At 33.6% G+C, this 15,186-nt stretch overlaps 1 protein-coding gene across 1 annotated transcript in view; it reads right to left on the bottom strand.

Annotated features, from left to right (window-relative positions):
* Positions 1-14,914, bottom strand: part of LOC145277046 (uncharacterized) — a 40,250-nt gene extending 25,336 nt beyond the window's left edge. Inside the window, exon 1 of the mRNA XM_080128685.1 lies at positions 13,123-14,914. Within this exon, the coding sequence (XP_079984811.1) occupies positions 13,123-14,785 (1,663 nt within the window). The 5' untranslated portion in view covers positions 14,786-14,914. The remainder of the gene's footprint in view (positions 1-13,122) is intronic.
* Between the last annotated feature and the right edge of the window lie 272 nt (positions 14,915-15,186).

Here is a 15,186-nt window from a genome sequence, read left to right as displayed (position 1 = left end):
ACAAATTAATATTTTAATTAAAAAACTCTAATAATATAAAAAAGTGAATAAATTTTAATAAATTCACTGCTCCTCTGTTATTGTCTGTGTAACAGATGTCCTGAATTTGTATTCCTTGTTTCATTTTTTACAGCATACCTTTGGTTTGTTTTTCTTTTGGAAAAAGAGAGGTACCTCTCAAAATTAGGAAAGACATTTTACAATCAAGGTTATATTAAAAAGTATATCTATATTTACTGATTAATACGTGAAAATTTAAAAAAATAAATAGATATATAAAAGATATATAAAGTTTTGAAAAAAATATATAAAAGATATATAAAGTTTTGAAAAAAATATATAAAAGATATACAAAGTTTTGAAAAAAAATAAATATTTAAAAATATATAAAGATTTGAAAAAAAAATATAAAGATATATAAAGTTTTGAAAAATAAACAGATATATAGAAGATATATAAAGTTTTGAAAAATAAAGATATATAAAGTTTTGAAAAAAATATAACGATATATAAAGTTTTGAAAAAAATATAACGATATATAAAGTTTTGAAAAAAATATAACGATATATAAAGTTTTGAAAAAAATATAACGATATATAAAGTTTTGAAAAAAATATAACGATATATAAAGTTTTGAAAAAAAATATAACGATATATAAAGTTTTGAAAAAAAATATAACGATATATAAAGTTTTGAAAAAAATATAACGATATATAAAGTTTTGAAAAAAATATAACGATATATAAAGTTTTGAAAAAAATATAACGATATATAAAGTTTTGAAAAAAATATAACAATATATAAAGTTTTAAAAAATATATAACGATATATAAAGTTTTAAAAAATATATAACGATATATAAAGTTTTAAAAAATATATAACGATATATAAAGTTTAAAAAAAAATATAACGATATATAAAGTTTTGAAAAAAATATAACAATATATAAAGTTTTGAAAAAAATATAACGATATATAAAGTTAAAAAAAAAATATAACGATATATAAAGTTTAAAAAAATATATAACGATATATAAAGTTTTGAAAAAAAAATATAACGATATATAAAGTTTTGAAAAAAATATAACAATATATAAAGTTTAAAAAAAAATATAAAGATATATAAAGTTAAAAAAAAAATATAAAGATATATAAAGTTAAAAAAAAAAATATAAAGATATATAAAGTTAAAAAAAAAATATAACGATATATAAAGTTAAAAAAAAAAATAAAGATATATAAAGTTAAAAAAAAAATATAAAGATATATAAAGTTTTAAAAAATATATAACGATATATAAAGTTTTGAAAAAAAATATAACGATATATAAAGTTTTGAAAAAAATATAACGATATATAATCTTAGTTTTTTTCTTGTTTTTTTTTTCATGACATCACTTCAACATCCTGGTTTCCTACATTACTAACAGCCTTCTTAAACACTTACATATTTGTTTATTTACCTTTTAACCCGAGAGCTTTTTAGATTTTAGCTCTCTCTTTATGCCATATCTCAAAATTGTGTCATATACTTAGTCAAAAATCAAAGAATATGGCGGTCATTTTTTAAATAAAAGCATCTTAGATGAATATCTTCACATGAACTAGTTGATCCATTCTGTTTTTATTTTTCCGAAAGCCAGGGCTTTTTATTTCTACTAACAAATCACAGCTTGTCAAAGCCAAAAGGCTACTCGAGGATAATGTTTAATGATTTTGTCAGATGTATTGTTAGACAACACTGACGATTGGTAATAACAGTTGTAACTGATTAGAAGTTGATTATTTAAGAGCATAGCTCAACAAGAATTTGTTTGCATTGGACTTGAAAAACGACCACATCATAGTCAGCTGGGAAGCAGCTCTGTGGAATTGTGTTGCTACAGATAGGGAGTTATGGGAAGGCACTGTTCTTTTACAGATACCAGGTCTGGTTGGTATCATTCTTCCATCATTTCGCAAATGCTTTATTTTTTTTTCTTGGGAGTCACCAATTATTAAGGCTGAAAGATTACTCGAGGATAAGGATTAATGAATGTAAGGTGGTAGTGTAGTAATCGTTAATGGTGTAAATTGGGTAGAATTTAATTATCTATGGGGACGGCTCAACAAGAACTTGTTTACATTGGATTTGAAGGCTACCATGTTGTATTCAACCGGGAAGCAGGACAGTGGAACAGTGTTCCACAGGTGGGCAATTCTGGGAAAGAAGCTTTGTTCATGGAATCTACATTTAGATTTAAGAACAGATAGAGAGTGGGGAAAATCGTTCAGAGTGGTTGTAGCTAGTCAAGTATTTTTTGTTAAAGTTTGACATGAGGGAACCATAGATTGGAGTGCAGTCGAGCACTTGCCATGAATATGATGATAGAGCAGAGACAGGCTTGCAACGTCTCTTCTGTGGGAAAGAGGTTGCAGGGAAGAGAAGAAGTTAATGCAATAGGCCTATAATTTATTGGATTTGAAGAAGAATTTTGTTTTTTTGGTTATGGGGATTATGAGAACACTACTTGTCTACATATTATATCGATGGATAGTAGATATTGTGGTAATATTTTCCAGGAAAAACTAAATAAAATCCTTGATTTTTCAAACCAAACATATTGCTGTATTTATAGATGGATCTAAAGATGAGGATAGGACAAGATATACAAACGTACGTGTGAATCAAATGATTCAACATCTTTCTAAGGATGAGTCTATTTTTAGCGCAGAATCCAGTCCTTGATTTAGCACTCAATATCATCTCACAGAATAAAAGAATTTTACCATTTTCTTTAATGCATTACCTTTATTGACAACCTTGAATAGAAAATTGGATAACACACTGATCTTTAAACTATTCTTTAAATCATTGTTAGACACCGAGAGATTATACTTTGTTAAATCCCAATTCATGTAAGAATTTGAAGAAAATGATATTTCTGTTTTTCTGGAAGCCAGTTCGGAATTCACCATCCTTTCCAGTATTTTGTAGACAACTTAGTGTAATAGGCCTGTAATTTATTGGATTTGAAGAGGAATTTTGATCTTTTAGTTATGGGAATTATGACAACCTGCTTTCATAATCTATGGACACTGCATGTTGTCCATATATCATTATAGATGGGCAGTAGACATTCTCTGGATATTTTGGGTAGATTCATCAATTTGTAGATTTGGATGTGCTATTGAATCTTTTCCTGATTATAATCTTGGAGAATTTCTGTTTGGAAGTTAATGTGTTTTTTGTTTTTTTTTGATCTCCTGGAATTCATTGTTACTATCTTTGTTGTGATAGTCATAAAACTAGCCAGATCGCTAGTTGGGGTTGTTTGCATTCGTACAATTAGGTGTGCTTCCACAATTAGATATAAAAACAAAAAAAATCTCTTGTACTTTTTAAATAACAAGTAACAGGAATGAATGATTAGAAACAATTTTTATTTTCCAGTGACATCACTGACAGCAAAGAGGGGTCATGGGGTGGTGGTGATGATGTGTGTGCAAAATGTCTGCTTTCTGGCACATGGTCGCCACTTCTACTCTCGTTGTTTGGCCGTTTATCTTTTATTGAAACGGATGATAATAAAAAGACCTCCACGCCTTCTTTGTTTGTCTGAAATGTCGGTCAGTCTCGCTGATACCTATCCCCGGCAATTCTATGTCCACCATTTTGAATGTCTTTGACATCATTCCCAGGTACACCTTGATCCAGGATTGCTGCCTTGAGTGACCCTCCTGGGCCCGGCCTCTATTGATGTCATCCTCGCAAGCCTAGACAGTCAACCGTCCTCTACAAAACCACCTCTGCCACCTGCAACACCTCCTCTGTAACATCTTTTGAAGGGGAGTTTATTCAAAAGTTTCTGCCAGAAGGTTTGCTATTTCTTTCTGTTTGTGGATTTTGTGTGATTATGTCTGCGTTATTTTAATGGGATATTGTTTTTGCCTGATATTTTCTTTATGACATTCCATATGATCTTACTTGTAATTAAATTCAATTCTTTCTGATATGTAATTTCTCCATGTTTTTGTTTTTGAGTTTCTTTAAATGCCTCACAAATGTAGGCCGTACCATTCTTAAAGGCATTCAGGTTTTTTTTTTGTTGCTTTGAAATTTTCTTAAAGCTGCTCAGCAATTCCTTATGACTTCTTTTACATTCATCATTAATGGTTTATTTTGTTATTCAAAATCAGTTGTTTTTTTTTAGTATACTAGTAAGGAGATCTAATGTTACCCAGGATTGAATGAGGATCAATGAATGTTTTGTAGTTCCAACACTTTTAGTTTCATTGAAATCGGCGAAATCACTCATTTTTCAATCAAATCAATTGATTGCCTGCTCTAGTCAGGGACCCATCATGGTGCACCGAGTGAAAGCTCACATGTCTCCTCGTAGTGATAGTTCACAATACATTGTAGTGCACTGTAGAGAGCCTACTGCTGATTTTATAAAATTATTTTTATATAATGGCTTCAATTTAAGTTTAAAATGCAAAAGTCAAGTATCATGGTTAAGTTGTGCTCTAAATAGAAACATTCATTCTGAATGCATTCTTATCTTATCAAGTAACCTGTTGTTGACTTTTTTACGTTGGGTCCATCTGCTTGTACAGTGATAGAACTTCTCAAATGCACTTGTGATATTAGGCTATATAAGGGTGTTTACTTTGGTCAAAATCAGACTGTTACTTCTTTAATTCAATTTTTTTGATTATTGATTTTCAATACTTATCGGAGTATATACTATACAAAATGTATATCGGAGTATATACTATATAAAACGTATCTAAGAACACTCTCAGACACATCAAGTACATTTGTGTGAAACTTTTACAAAATCGGGCCTACCATTTTGGAGTTCATAGGAAATTAACTCACACAGACAAATGCACAAAGTTCCTTTTATATATAAAGTAGAGATTTTTCTGTTATTAATAGTACTGCATCAGTGAAGTGGGGTCCAAACGTTGGTCATTTGACTCCAAGGTCAATTTCTATTGTTATAATTACACAAATTTTCCCCATTGTTTTGTTTGAAGTTCCAATGTAATGTCTGTCCTCAGACTGAAGTGTGTGATTTTTCTCTCACATTTATTTCCATGAATTTTCCAGTCAAAGTCAGGGAATGTAGTTCACAGATGTCTATAACAATGTAAGTGACTGTTTCCGGAACAAAAACGCATTGTTTTAATTATATTGGTATAGCAGTTTCTCTTGGATTATGGATTCCATGATTCGGCTTCTTCAGTTTATTTTTTTACTTTTTGGTTTCATTTCAAATATGTGGAATAGACCAAATTTATTGGGGGAGGCTGAAGCAGCTGCAACTGTGTTCACTACAATGCTGAAGAGAACGATATATTATCTACATATGGAAAATCTTGGAAGGAAGCGTCCCAAACACAACAATAGTAGAAAGAACCCACCAGCAGCGAGGAAGGCCTTGCTATAAAAAATAAACACACCTGGGACTACACATAAAAGACAAGGCCATCAAGCTAGATATTGTAATATGGAACAAGCCTGAAAGAACTGCGCTCATTATTGATGTCACATTCTCAAATGATTTTGGCCTTAATAGAGCTGAACAGGAAAAGATAAAATATCAGGACCTAAAAAGTGATCTAAAAACGGCATGGTCTCTGAAAGAAAGACCCATTATACCGGTTGTGATAGGAGCAACTGGTTTAATAAAAAAGAATCTTCAGAAATACTTAGAAGCAATCCCTGGAAGACCAAGCTGTAATGAAATACAAATAGCAACCATAAAGGGAACAGCATCTATTCTTAAAAGAGCCCTCGGATATAAATTTAAATCATAACAGAATCAAGTGTTAACTCCAGGAGGGGAGCCCCTTGATCTCTTAAAACTTACTGAAGTTAAAAAAATAAAAAAAGGATCAAGTCTCTCATCCACCACAACTTTACCTACAGTGGCACAAGAACATTCAACTATATTCCAGCCGCAATAAGTCATATAAGGAGAGTGTCACGCGATAGTTTCAAAAAACAACTGGGCATCTGGCTAAAAATGATAGCTGACCAGCCACCAACACCAGGCTACCCTAGTCTCAACCTCAATTATCTAGTGGACCGGACCTTTGTATGAAGTGGACAGCCTGGGTGCAGTGGAGCTCCAGCTCAGCTGTGTCAATAACCGATGGAATAACAGAAACTACAAACTTTTATTTCAAAATTCTCAAAAATCAATGAGCCCCCGACCTGGGTCTAACACTTCATCTCTGTATGCGTTACATTTGAATATTTCATTTAATTTCTATTTTACCTCATAAACGTTGAATTAATAAAGAAGTTAAGAACATAATTTTTCTCTCCCCAATCGATCATGTAAATATGTTATAGTATACTAACAGGGAGACCTGACGTTGGCTGGGATTGAATGATGATTAACGAATGTTTCATGCATTTTTATTTATTTGTAGAAATAAAAATATACAAATTACACATCTCAAAAAGAATTCCAATAATTTAAAAAAATGTTTCACACTCCTATATTTTTATTGTCATCAAAATTGGTGAAATAAACCATTTTTCAATGAAATCAATTGATTGCCTGCTCCCATCCCAGGAACCCATCGTGGTGCATTTGGAGAAAACTTCACATGCCTCCCCGCAGCGACTTAATCCACAATACATTGTAGTCTATATTGCACTGTAGTTAAGTTTTTAAAAGCTGCTGTTGATTTTATAGAAATTATTATTATATACAATGGCTTGCATTAAAGTTCAAAATGCAAAAGTCAAGTATCATGCTTCACTTATGCTCTAAACAAAAACATTAATTTCAAATGTGCCTCTGTCATATCAAAGAACCTACTGTTGATTTTATATGCCTGGCCTTACTGCTTCTGTAGTGATAATCGCTTGAATTTAAGATTAAAATGAAAGACTAAAGTACCATGGTGCAACTTTAAACAGAAACATTCATTTTGAACATATCCCTATCATATCAAAGAATCTACTGATTTTAGATATTGAACCTTTTGGCTTGTGTGGTAAGAAAATGTCTCAAATGCACTTGTGATGTTAGGCTGTGCAAAGGTGCTAACTTTGATCAAAATCACCTGTTCTTTCCTTCATCAGCTTATTTTGATTATCGATTATCATTACTTATCGAAGACCTTCTGATACAAACCCCATCTAAGAACACTGTCAAGCTTTGTGTGAAATTTCATAAAAACTGGTTCAACCATCTTCGAGTCCAAAGGGAACAACAAAGTTCCTTCTACATAATAGTAGCGATCTTTCTTGTAGTGTCTTGAATTTACCAGATTTCATGACTAGAATTTATCTAGTCTGGTGGAATACCAAGTTTAGTGTTAAGTAACATAACTGGGAAAAGGTGCATCATTCTTATATGCGTCAATAAATGTGTTGAAGGCAACTTATTTGGACTTTGAATACTATGTTATTTTGAATTTTTGGTCAAGGTTTACTACCTTATATCCCATTGTGACTCTTAAAATCTCCCGTCAAAATGAAGGGTTTTGATTTGCACTTCATCGTCAGATAATATCTTTTAAAGTTATGTAAAAAGAGCATATTGTTCTTTTCTTGTGTCGGCTTGATGATATGGCTGCCGCTTGCATATTCTGTAAATGATTTTGCTGTAAATGATCACTGCTCTGTCACTTGAGGTTTTATAGACTTGTTTGTGAATATCATTATGTATCATTTTTTTTGTACTTATCATGTCATCTTCTTTAAGAAGGGTTTTTATAATCCGTCCTGTTTTGGCATTTAAGGTATTGTGAATGCCCCAGACTCAAAGTCTAGGAAACATCTCATGCCTGCTCTCCAAGTGTGGTCCGATCGGTTTAGGGTTAGTATTAGTTATGACACGTGCAAACAAATCACTTTTTTTAAAACTCTTGGCTGATAGTGTGGGACCTATTAGATTGGAAGCTCATTTTTGGAGCCTGTCTGAGAGAGATTAGCATGTAAATACAGTATACCTTCACCTGTTCGTGGTTACTGACTCGCATATTCATAGGTTAGGCTCTTAACCCCATTGTAAAGTATGCCGGTATACCAGGCTAGCGTTATAACATAAAAACGAATGCTTGCTAAACAGTTTGACAATTTAGTGACTTTCTCGTTAAATTTGGAGATTTTGTTAGGAATATAGTGAATAAATTCTGAATTTAGTTTTATCTTTTTCTTTAAAATTTGGAGATTTTATTTAATTTTGATTAAGTTATTGTTGCATTTCATTTTGATTAAGTTATTGTTGCAATTCATTTTGATTATGTTATTGTTGCAATTCATTTTGATTATGTTATTGTTGCAGTTCATTTTGATTATGTTATTGTTGCAGTTCATTTTGATTATGTTATTGTTGCAGTTCATTTTGATTATGTTATTGTTGCAGTTCATTTTGATTATGTTATTGTTGCAGTTCATTTTGATTATGTTATTGTTGCAGTTCATTTTGATTATGTTATTGTTGCAGTTCATTTTATGTTATTGTTGCAGTTCATTTTGATTATGTTATTGTTGCATTTCATTTTGATTAAGTTATTGTTGCAGTTCATTTTGATTAAGTTATTGTTGCAATTCATTTTGATTATGTTATTGTTGCAGTTCATTTTATGTTATTGTTGCATTTCATTTTGATTAAGTTATTGTTGCAGTTCATTTTGATTATGTTATTGTTGCAGTTCATTTTGATTATGTTATTGTTGCATTTCATTTTGATTATGTTATTGTTGCATTTCATTTTGATTATGTTATTGTTGCATTTCATTTTGATTATGTTATTGTTGCAGTTCATTTTGATTATGTTATTGTTGCAGTTCATTTTGATTATGTTATTGTTGCAGTTCATTTTGATTATGTTATTGTTGCAGTTCATTTTGATTAAGTTATTGTTGCAGTTCATTTTGATTATGTTATTGTTGCATTTCATTTTGATTATGTTATTGTTGCATTTCATTTTGATTATGTTATTGTTGCAGTTCATTTTGATTAAGTTATTGTTGCAGTTCATTTTGATTATGTTATTGTTGCAGTTCATTTTGATTATGTTATTGTTGCAGTTCATTTTGATTAAGTTATTGTTGCAGTTCATTTTGATTATGTTATTGTTGCAGTTCATTTTGATTATGTTATTGTTGCAGTTCATTTTGATTATGTTATTGTTGCATTTCATTTTGATTATGTTATTGTTGCAGTTCATTTTATGGTATTGTTGCAGTTCATTTTGATTGTTATTGTTGCAGTTCATTTTGATTATGTTATTGTTGCAGTTCATTTTGATTATGTTATTGTTGCATTTCATTTTGATTATGTTATTGTTGCAGTACAAAATTAAAATGCCTTTACATTATCATTACGACATTAGTTAAAGGCATATCATGATATAATTTCGGACGGACTATTAATCTAAAGAAAACCGAAATAATATACCAGCCTGCGCTTGGAAAAAGGTACGTTGAGCCTCAGATCTCAATTCGTGGAACCAACCTAAAAGCTGTGGACAATTTCACTTACTTGGGCAGAATTCTGTCAGGGGCATTACACATAGATGAAGTTGACTGCAGGATAGCCAAGACTAGTACTGTCTTTGGATGTCTCAAAACCACTGCATGGGAGCATAGAGGAATTCGACTACAGACCAGACTTCAAGTATACCAAGCTGTGATTCTTACCATCCTCATGGTATGCTTGTGAAACTTGGACTGTACATGCCAGACATGCTAAGAAACTGAACCATTTCTATACAATATGCCTCTGTTAAAAATCAAGTAGCAAGACAAGATACCAGACACAAAGGTTTTAGCCGAGTCAAACCTTCCGTCAATACACAGCATGTTAAGGTGTGCCGCAACTTACAAAGGGGTTATAATTGCTGAACTTGTATGCAATTAAGAACGCACGAGAAAACATTAGAAAAGACAAAGCGATCAACACGTCTGATACAGAATTATTGCACAGGTGGTCAACATGTGGGAAATACTTCAGAACTCGAATCGGCCAAACAAGTCATTTTCGAACCCACAGAACAATTGCATGATCATCTTTGCAAACGATGGAAGAACATTAGTGAATACATAACTGCATGCAATATTACAAAATTATTACTGTAATCATGAGTAAGAATGTCTTTAAAAAGTGTTTGGGAAGCATTTAGTACTGTATATAATGTCATACGTAGATATTTTAAAATTGCAAACAATATTCGTGATTTTTTTGCTATTGTGGGTGGGGTAGCAGGTAAAGCATGCAATCCTCTGCGAATAGCGAAGGAATATCATAATATGAAGTTTCTGATGACACACGGTTGATTATTTCTCCAAGTTTGCTGCCACAAATCACAAGTGACTGGAGCTCATGTATTCTTGCCATACAAGATGGCAGAGCAAACACAGGCTGGAAAGATTTAAGGATTGGCAGAGTTTCCGCGACCTTCCTTGAGCAGCACAGTCGGTAAATGCTGGGGGTAATTGTGAATGCGCTAAGCAGTGTTAGCGCATTCACAATTACCCCCAGCATTTACCAACTTACATGTAAACAAATATCAGGGGAGCGAGTTTAGATGACAAGTGTTTGTTAAAGTTGGCTTTCGTGTCTTTAATTTTCGACTCAATTATTTTGTTTTAATTTGGTTTCTTGGAAAACATGTTCATTTGTTGGGTGTGCAGATATTTTCGTTTATCTTTTACTGATTCCAGCTAAAATATTAATTTGTGAAAAACAAAAAAAGGGTGCTACCTGTTCTTTTTTTGTGTTTTTTTTTCTAGCATGTGTTTTATATCCTTAAAAGATTTGTATGTCTATGAGTTTTTGATGTCCATTGCTTACAGGTATTAAAATTTGCCCTTTTTTTTCTTGTTCTATTTAGAGGTTTAGATATGACTACAAATAAGATGTCAGTACCATTTTTCTTTTTTTACTCACACTCACCCCAAACAAGGCATATCACCACTTTGATCTAAGGGGCTACTAGTTGGGACCATGCTTAAAGATGATGGACAAGATGTTAGTTTACATTACATTTAAACTTCTGCATACCAGTATAGCCAGGGAAGTAGGTAACAGGAAGGGAATTCCAAAGTCTAGTTTGTTCAAGGGGAAAAAGCTATTAGAGAAGAAAGCTTTCTGGTATTTAGGGACCTCGACAGTGAAGGGGTGTGATTTTGTTACTGAGCAAGTTTGTTGGAGATATGTACGCCGAGAGAGCACAAGTATAATGCATTCATCAGAGCACATTCCATTAAAATACTTGTAAAACAGGCACAGGGATGCAACATTGTGGTGATGGGACAGAGGTTGAAGCTTAGTTCATAAAGTGGAATGAACCTATAAGATTAGAGCCTCTTTTTTGGACCCTATTAAAGAGGGAGAGACTAGTGGTTGTAGAGTTTTTCAATCTATATTTTGAGTCATTTTATTTTTAATATGGCTCAAGTGTTTTAATTGGAGACTTAGTTTCTTTTTGTCGTTATTTTAATAATGATACCAGCGTTTTTTGCTTTGTTTTTGGATTTGACTTCTATAAAGTTTTGAGTTAAATGTTGAATTAGAATGAAAAACAAAATGCTGGTCTCATTTAAGTTTCAGTAATCGCTCAAAAATCGAAAACTAAACAAAATACTGACCGAAAGATGTCAAATAAGTTTCACTGATCATGCGAAAATGTAATCTACCACCATTTTGTTTAATTTTCAATTTTTGAGCGATTATTGAGGCTCCAATGAGACTACTATTTTGTGTTTTATTCTAACTCACATTTTGCACTACCTTATATTTTTAAACTAAAACTCTTATTCAGGTAGATAAGAGTAATTTAGCTCTTTTTTTTTTTTTTTTAATAATTATGGCAATTCAGAATCTTAACTTATTGTTCTAAGGGAGGTAACTAGTCATTACTGGAATGTTTTAGGAAAAATTACAATATCATTGATTTCACATTTTTTTTTGTTATTAATGTTATAAAAATTTGTGACATTAAATGAAGTAATTGAAAAAAAAAATTTTTTTCTTACAATTCCTGGTAAAATACAGTTACCTCCCTTATAACAATGAGTTAAAACTCTGAATTGCCATAATTATTTGTTAGGTGTTTATTTTTTCCACTTCTTTTTTCATTTTGTTGGCCATTCTGGAAAAGTCAGCAAATTATTAATATGTGATAATTAAATTCTTTGTTTACATATTGAAACTTAACTGAAAGATTATTTTTTTTTCCAAATTCGAAAATATATGCAAATAAATAAAAATTTGGATTTTCCCCGAAAAATCATGAAAACTTTTCCTTTTATTTGTTATTATGAATTGAACACGTTTATTCGTTTGAAAATTTTTGACAGTATGCCATTTTATTTTCTTTGTATTCCATCAGCCTGTTCTACCGTCCCAGGGAAAACCTAAAATGGATGAATAACGAGTTAGTCCCTGTTTACCCCTTCCTACGAGTGCAGTGCAGCACTGCAGCAGCGTTAGAAACAAGGTCGGTTTTTAATGTGGGGAAAAAGAAATGCAGTTCCCCCAAAATTGTCTCAGTCTGGAAAGATTTTTTTCACTGGCCCAAAGTTAGTTGGCGAAAGATCAAACACTAAGGAAACCTGGTTGCAAATATAGTAAACACTAAACAAAATGTGGCACTTGTGCAGTTTACGGACCGTGCTGAAATAATATTATTATTTAGAAAGCTATTCTTAACTTGCGGAAGGGGAGAGGGCTTTGTTAACTATTCTATACTTTCACCTAATAATTTAATAAAAAAGATATCGTAAAACTTTAATTTAACTAGAAAATACTATTTAAAAATAGTATGGCCATTAAATGCACAAGCGGCTGAAATGTAAACAATATATTTTACATTTATTTACTTATTTGCGGACTGTTATCCTCATCTTCATAGTTGTTGCTTCACCACGTTTCGGCCAACTTATCCTCTGACCTTCTTCAAGTGATTAACCGCGATGGGATAGAAATGTTGAGTCTCTCAACTGTATTCTTAGTATTTACTGCCTTCCATAGTTGTTGTCTCCCCACGTTTTTTTTTCTTTTTTTTTTTTTTTACGAAGGTGAGGATAACAGCCTGCAAATAAATAAAGAAATATTCAAATTATTCATCTGAAAGTATTCCAATAATAAGTTAATATATTTTACCTCTGGTCAAATGGTGTGGATGGGTGCCATTATCATCATCATCGTCATCATCGTCGTCATCCTTATCGTGTATCGTCAAATCTTCCCCGTGTAGGTTCTCCTCCACACTTGACTGATTCTCCAAACTGAAGGACATATTGGAGTGCTGCTCGGTGACACTTTCGCTGTCCGAATCGATACTGTAAATAACAGTGTCCATCACGGACAGATCGTGGTGCGGGTTAGTGGCCACTAGGGCGGCGGCCGCCTCCACTTCGCTCTTGGACGGGTCGGGACCCATCAGTGCGTTAGAGATGAATTGTGGACTAAGGAAGGGCGAGTCCTGGGCGTACATGGCTCGCGGGAGACCAGTAATGGAACGGATCTGCTTCACCAGGTCGCAGAGTTTGTTAATACCCATGGCCGAGGCACGGTACCAGTCTTGAAAAGGCAAAGGGTTAAGGCTGAAAATGCCCAGGTAGAAAGGCGAGTTGCTATATTTCATCGAAGCGGGCCTCTTCTCGTTGTATAATTGGTATATAGCCACCGGGTCTCGCTCTGGCCGTTCAGGTTGTGCGTATATGTTATATGTGCGTCGGATGTGGTTCTCTATGTGTGGGGGCAGGGATGGAAGGCTCTGGGGTCGATAGACAAGATATTCGCGTCCATTTTTATCCACTTTCAGTTGGATATCTCCCCAAAGTAGATTTTTGTGGTCGACGGCTTTGCGTAATCTAAAATGTACAATGAAAACAAAAATTAGCGTGCTCACAACGGATAAGGGGTTATAAGGCCCCATGTTTTGTTTGTCGTATAACTGGTTCACTCTCTGGGCAACCAAAACTCCGAGAGGGTCTGCCGGGGGTCGGGGTTTATTTCCGATCCCCTGTTCTTTCAGGATACGTTGTTTTTCTTTTAGCGAGTCTCTTGTCTTCGAAAAGATATAGTCTCTGGTTATCGAAACTGGGTAGCTCCTGCAACGGAGGTACCGCTCGATGCTGGCCATGATGGCCCGAAGTGTTTTCGGTTCATATTCACTACCGTCCGCTTTCCGGACGACCATGAAGAAGCTAGACAGGTAGTTGTCCAGTTCGACCGGGGGGATCATCTCCGGGCTACGGCTCTCATTCAACGACTTAAGGTAGGAGCTCAGCGTCCGCATGTCCGTATCCGTCTTTCTCTGGGTGTGCTTATTTTCCATGTGGAAATTAAATGAAGACGAGCAGCCATCTTCGCCTTCGGACGAGGCGGAATTTGTCGCCGCTGTACACACCACTTGCAACGCCTCCAGGTGACTCTGCATGTCGATTTCATGGTCGTCTCCTGGTCCAGGATCTTCTAAATGATCCTCTTCTTCATCTTCGTCTTCTTCTTCGACAGGACAGATATCTTCTTCATCCTCATCGCCATCATCTTCGAGGCTAACTGTAGTTTCTTCCCTTGTTTTATTATTATTACTACGACTCGTCCGCTGTTGTTGTTGTTGCTCGTTTTGCTGCCGTGAGGTATTGGCCGCATTATCACTGTCCTTTTTCTTATCTTTGGTCGTAGCCGAGCATTGTGCCCTGTCATTTGTCCAATGTGCACGTCCTTCCGTCCCGAGGTCAACCACAGCCGCCGGAGGAGGCGTTTCGTGTGGATGTGGCACTTGCGATTCACCGTTCGTCGTACTCGAGTCCGCCATATTGTCGTTCTAATCGGAAGTAGTGAGTGGCGCGATAAACAATGCTAAACAAAGAGAGGTAACTCTGTTGATAAAAATACAATAATTATCTCCCTTGAATAAGACATACATAAAAAGCAGGTGTTATGCATTTCGGGCGGTTTTCGCTTCGTGCCCAGAATTCCATATAATGAAAAAAAAAAAAAAAAAAATGAAAAATAAAAAAATATTCTATACTCGTGACGAAACGAAAATATATTTCAAAAACCACGGAAATTAATCAAGTAGTTTTATTTTTATAAAGAAAATCATTTTTAAGCGATTAATAGGAATTCCTACGAATTGCTCTAACATATTCTTGCAAATTTAAATTAGCGAGTTAGCTCCCTTTTCTTTTTAGACTGTTTTCAAAATGGTGGACA

This window comes from Euprymna scolopes, chromosome 5, assembly GCF_053919585.1.
Source record: "Euprymna scolopes isolate OS-2025 chromosome 5, ASM5391958v1, whole genome shotgun sequence".
In the NCBI taxonomy this organism is placed as follows: domain Eukaryota; kingdom Metazoa; phylum Mollusca; class Cephalopoda; order Sepiida; family Sepiolidae; genus Euprymna; species Euprymna scolopes.
This window is presented reverse-complemented; position numbering and strand designations above follow the sequence as displayed.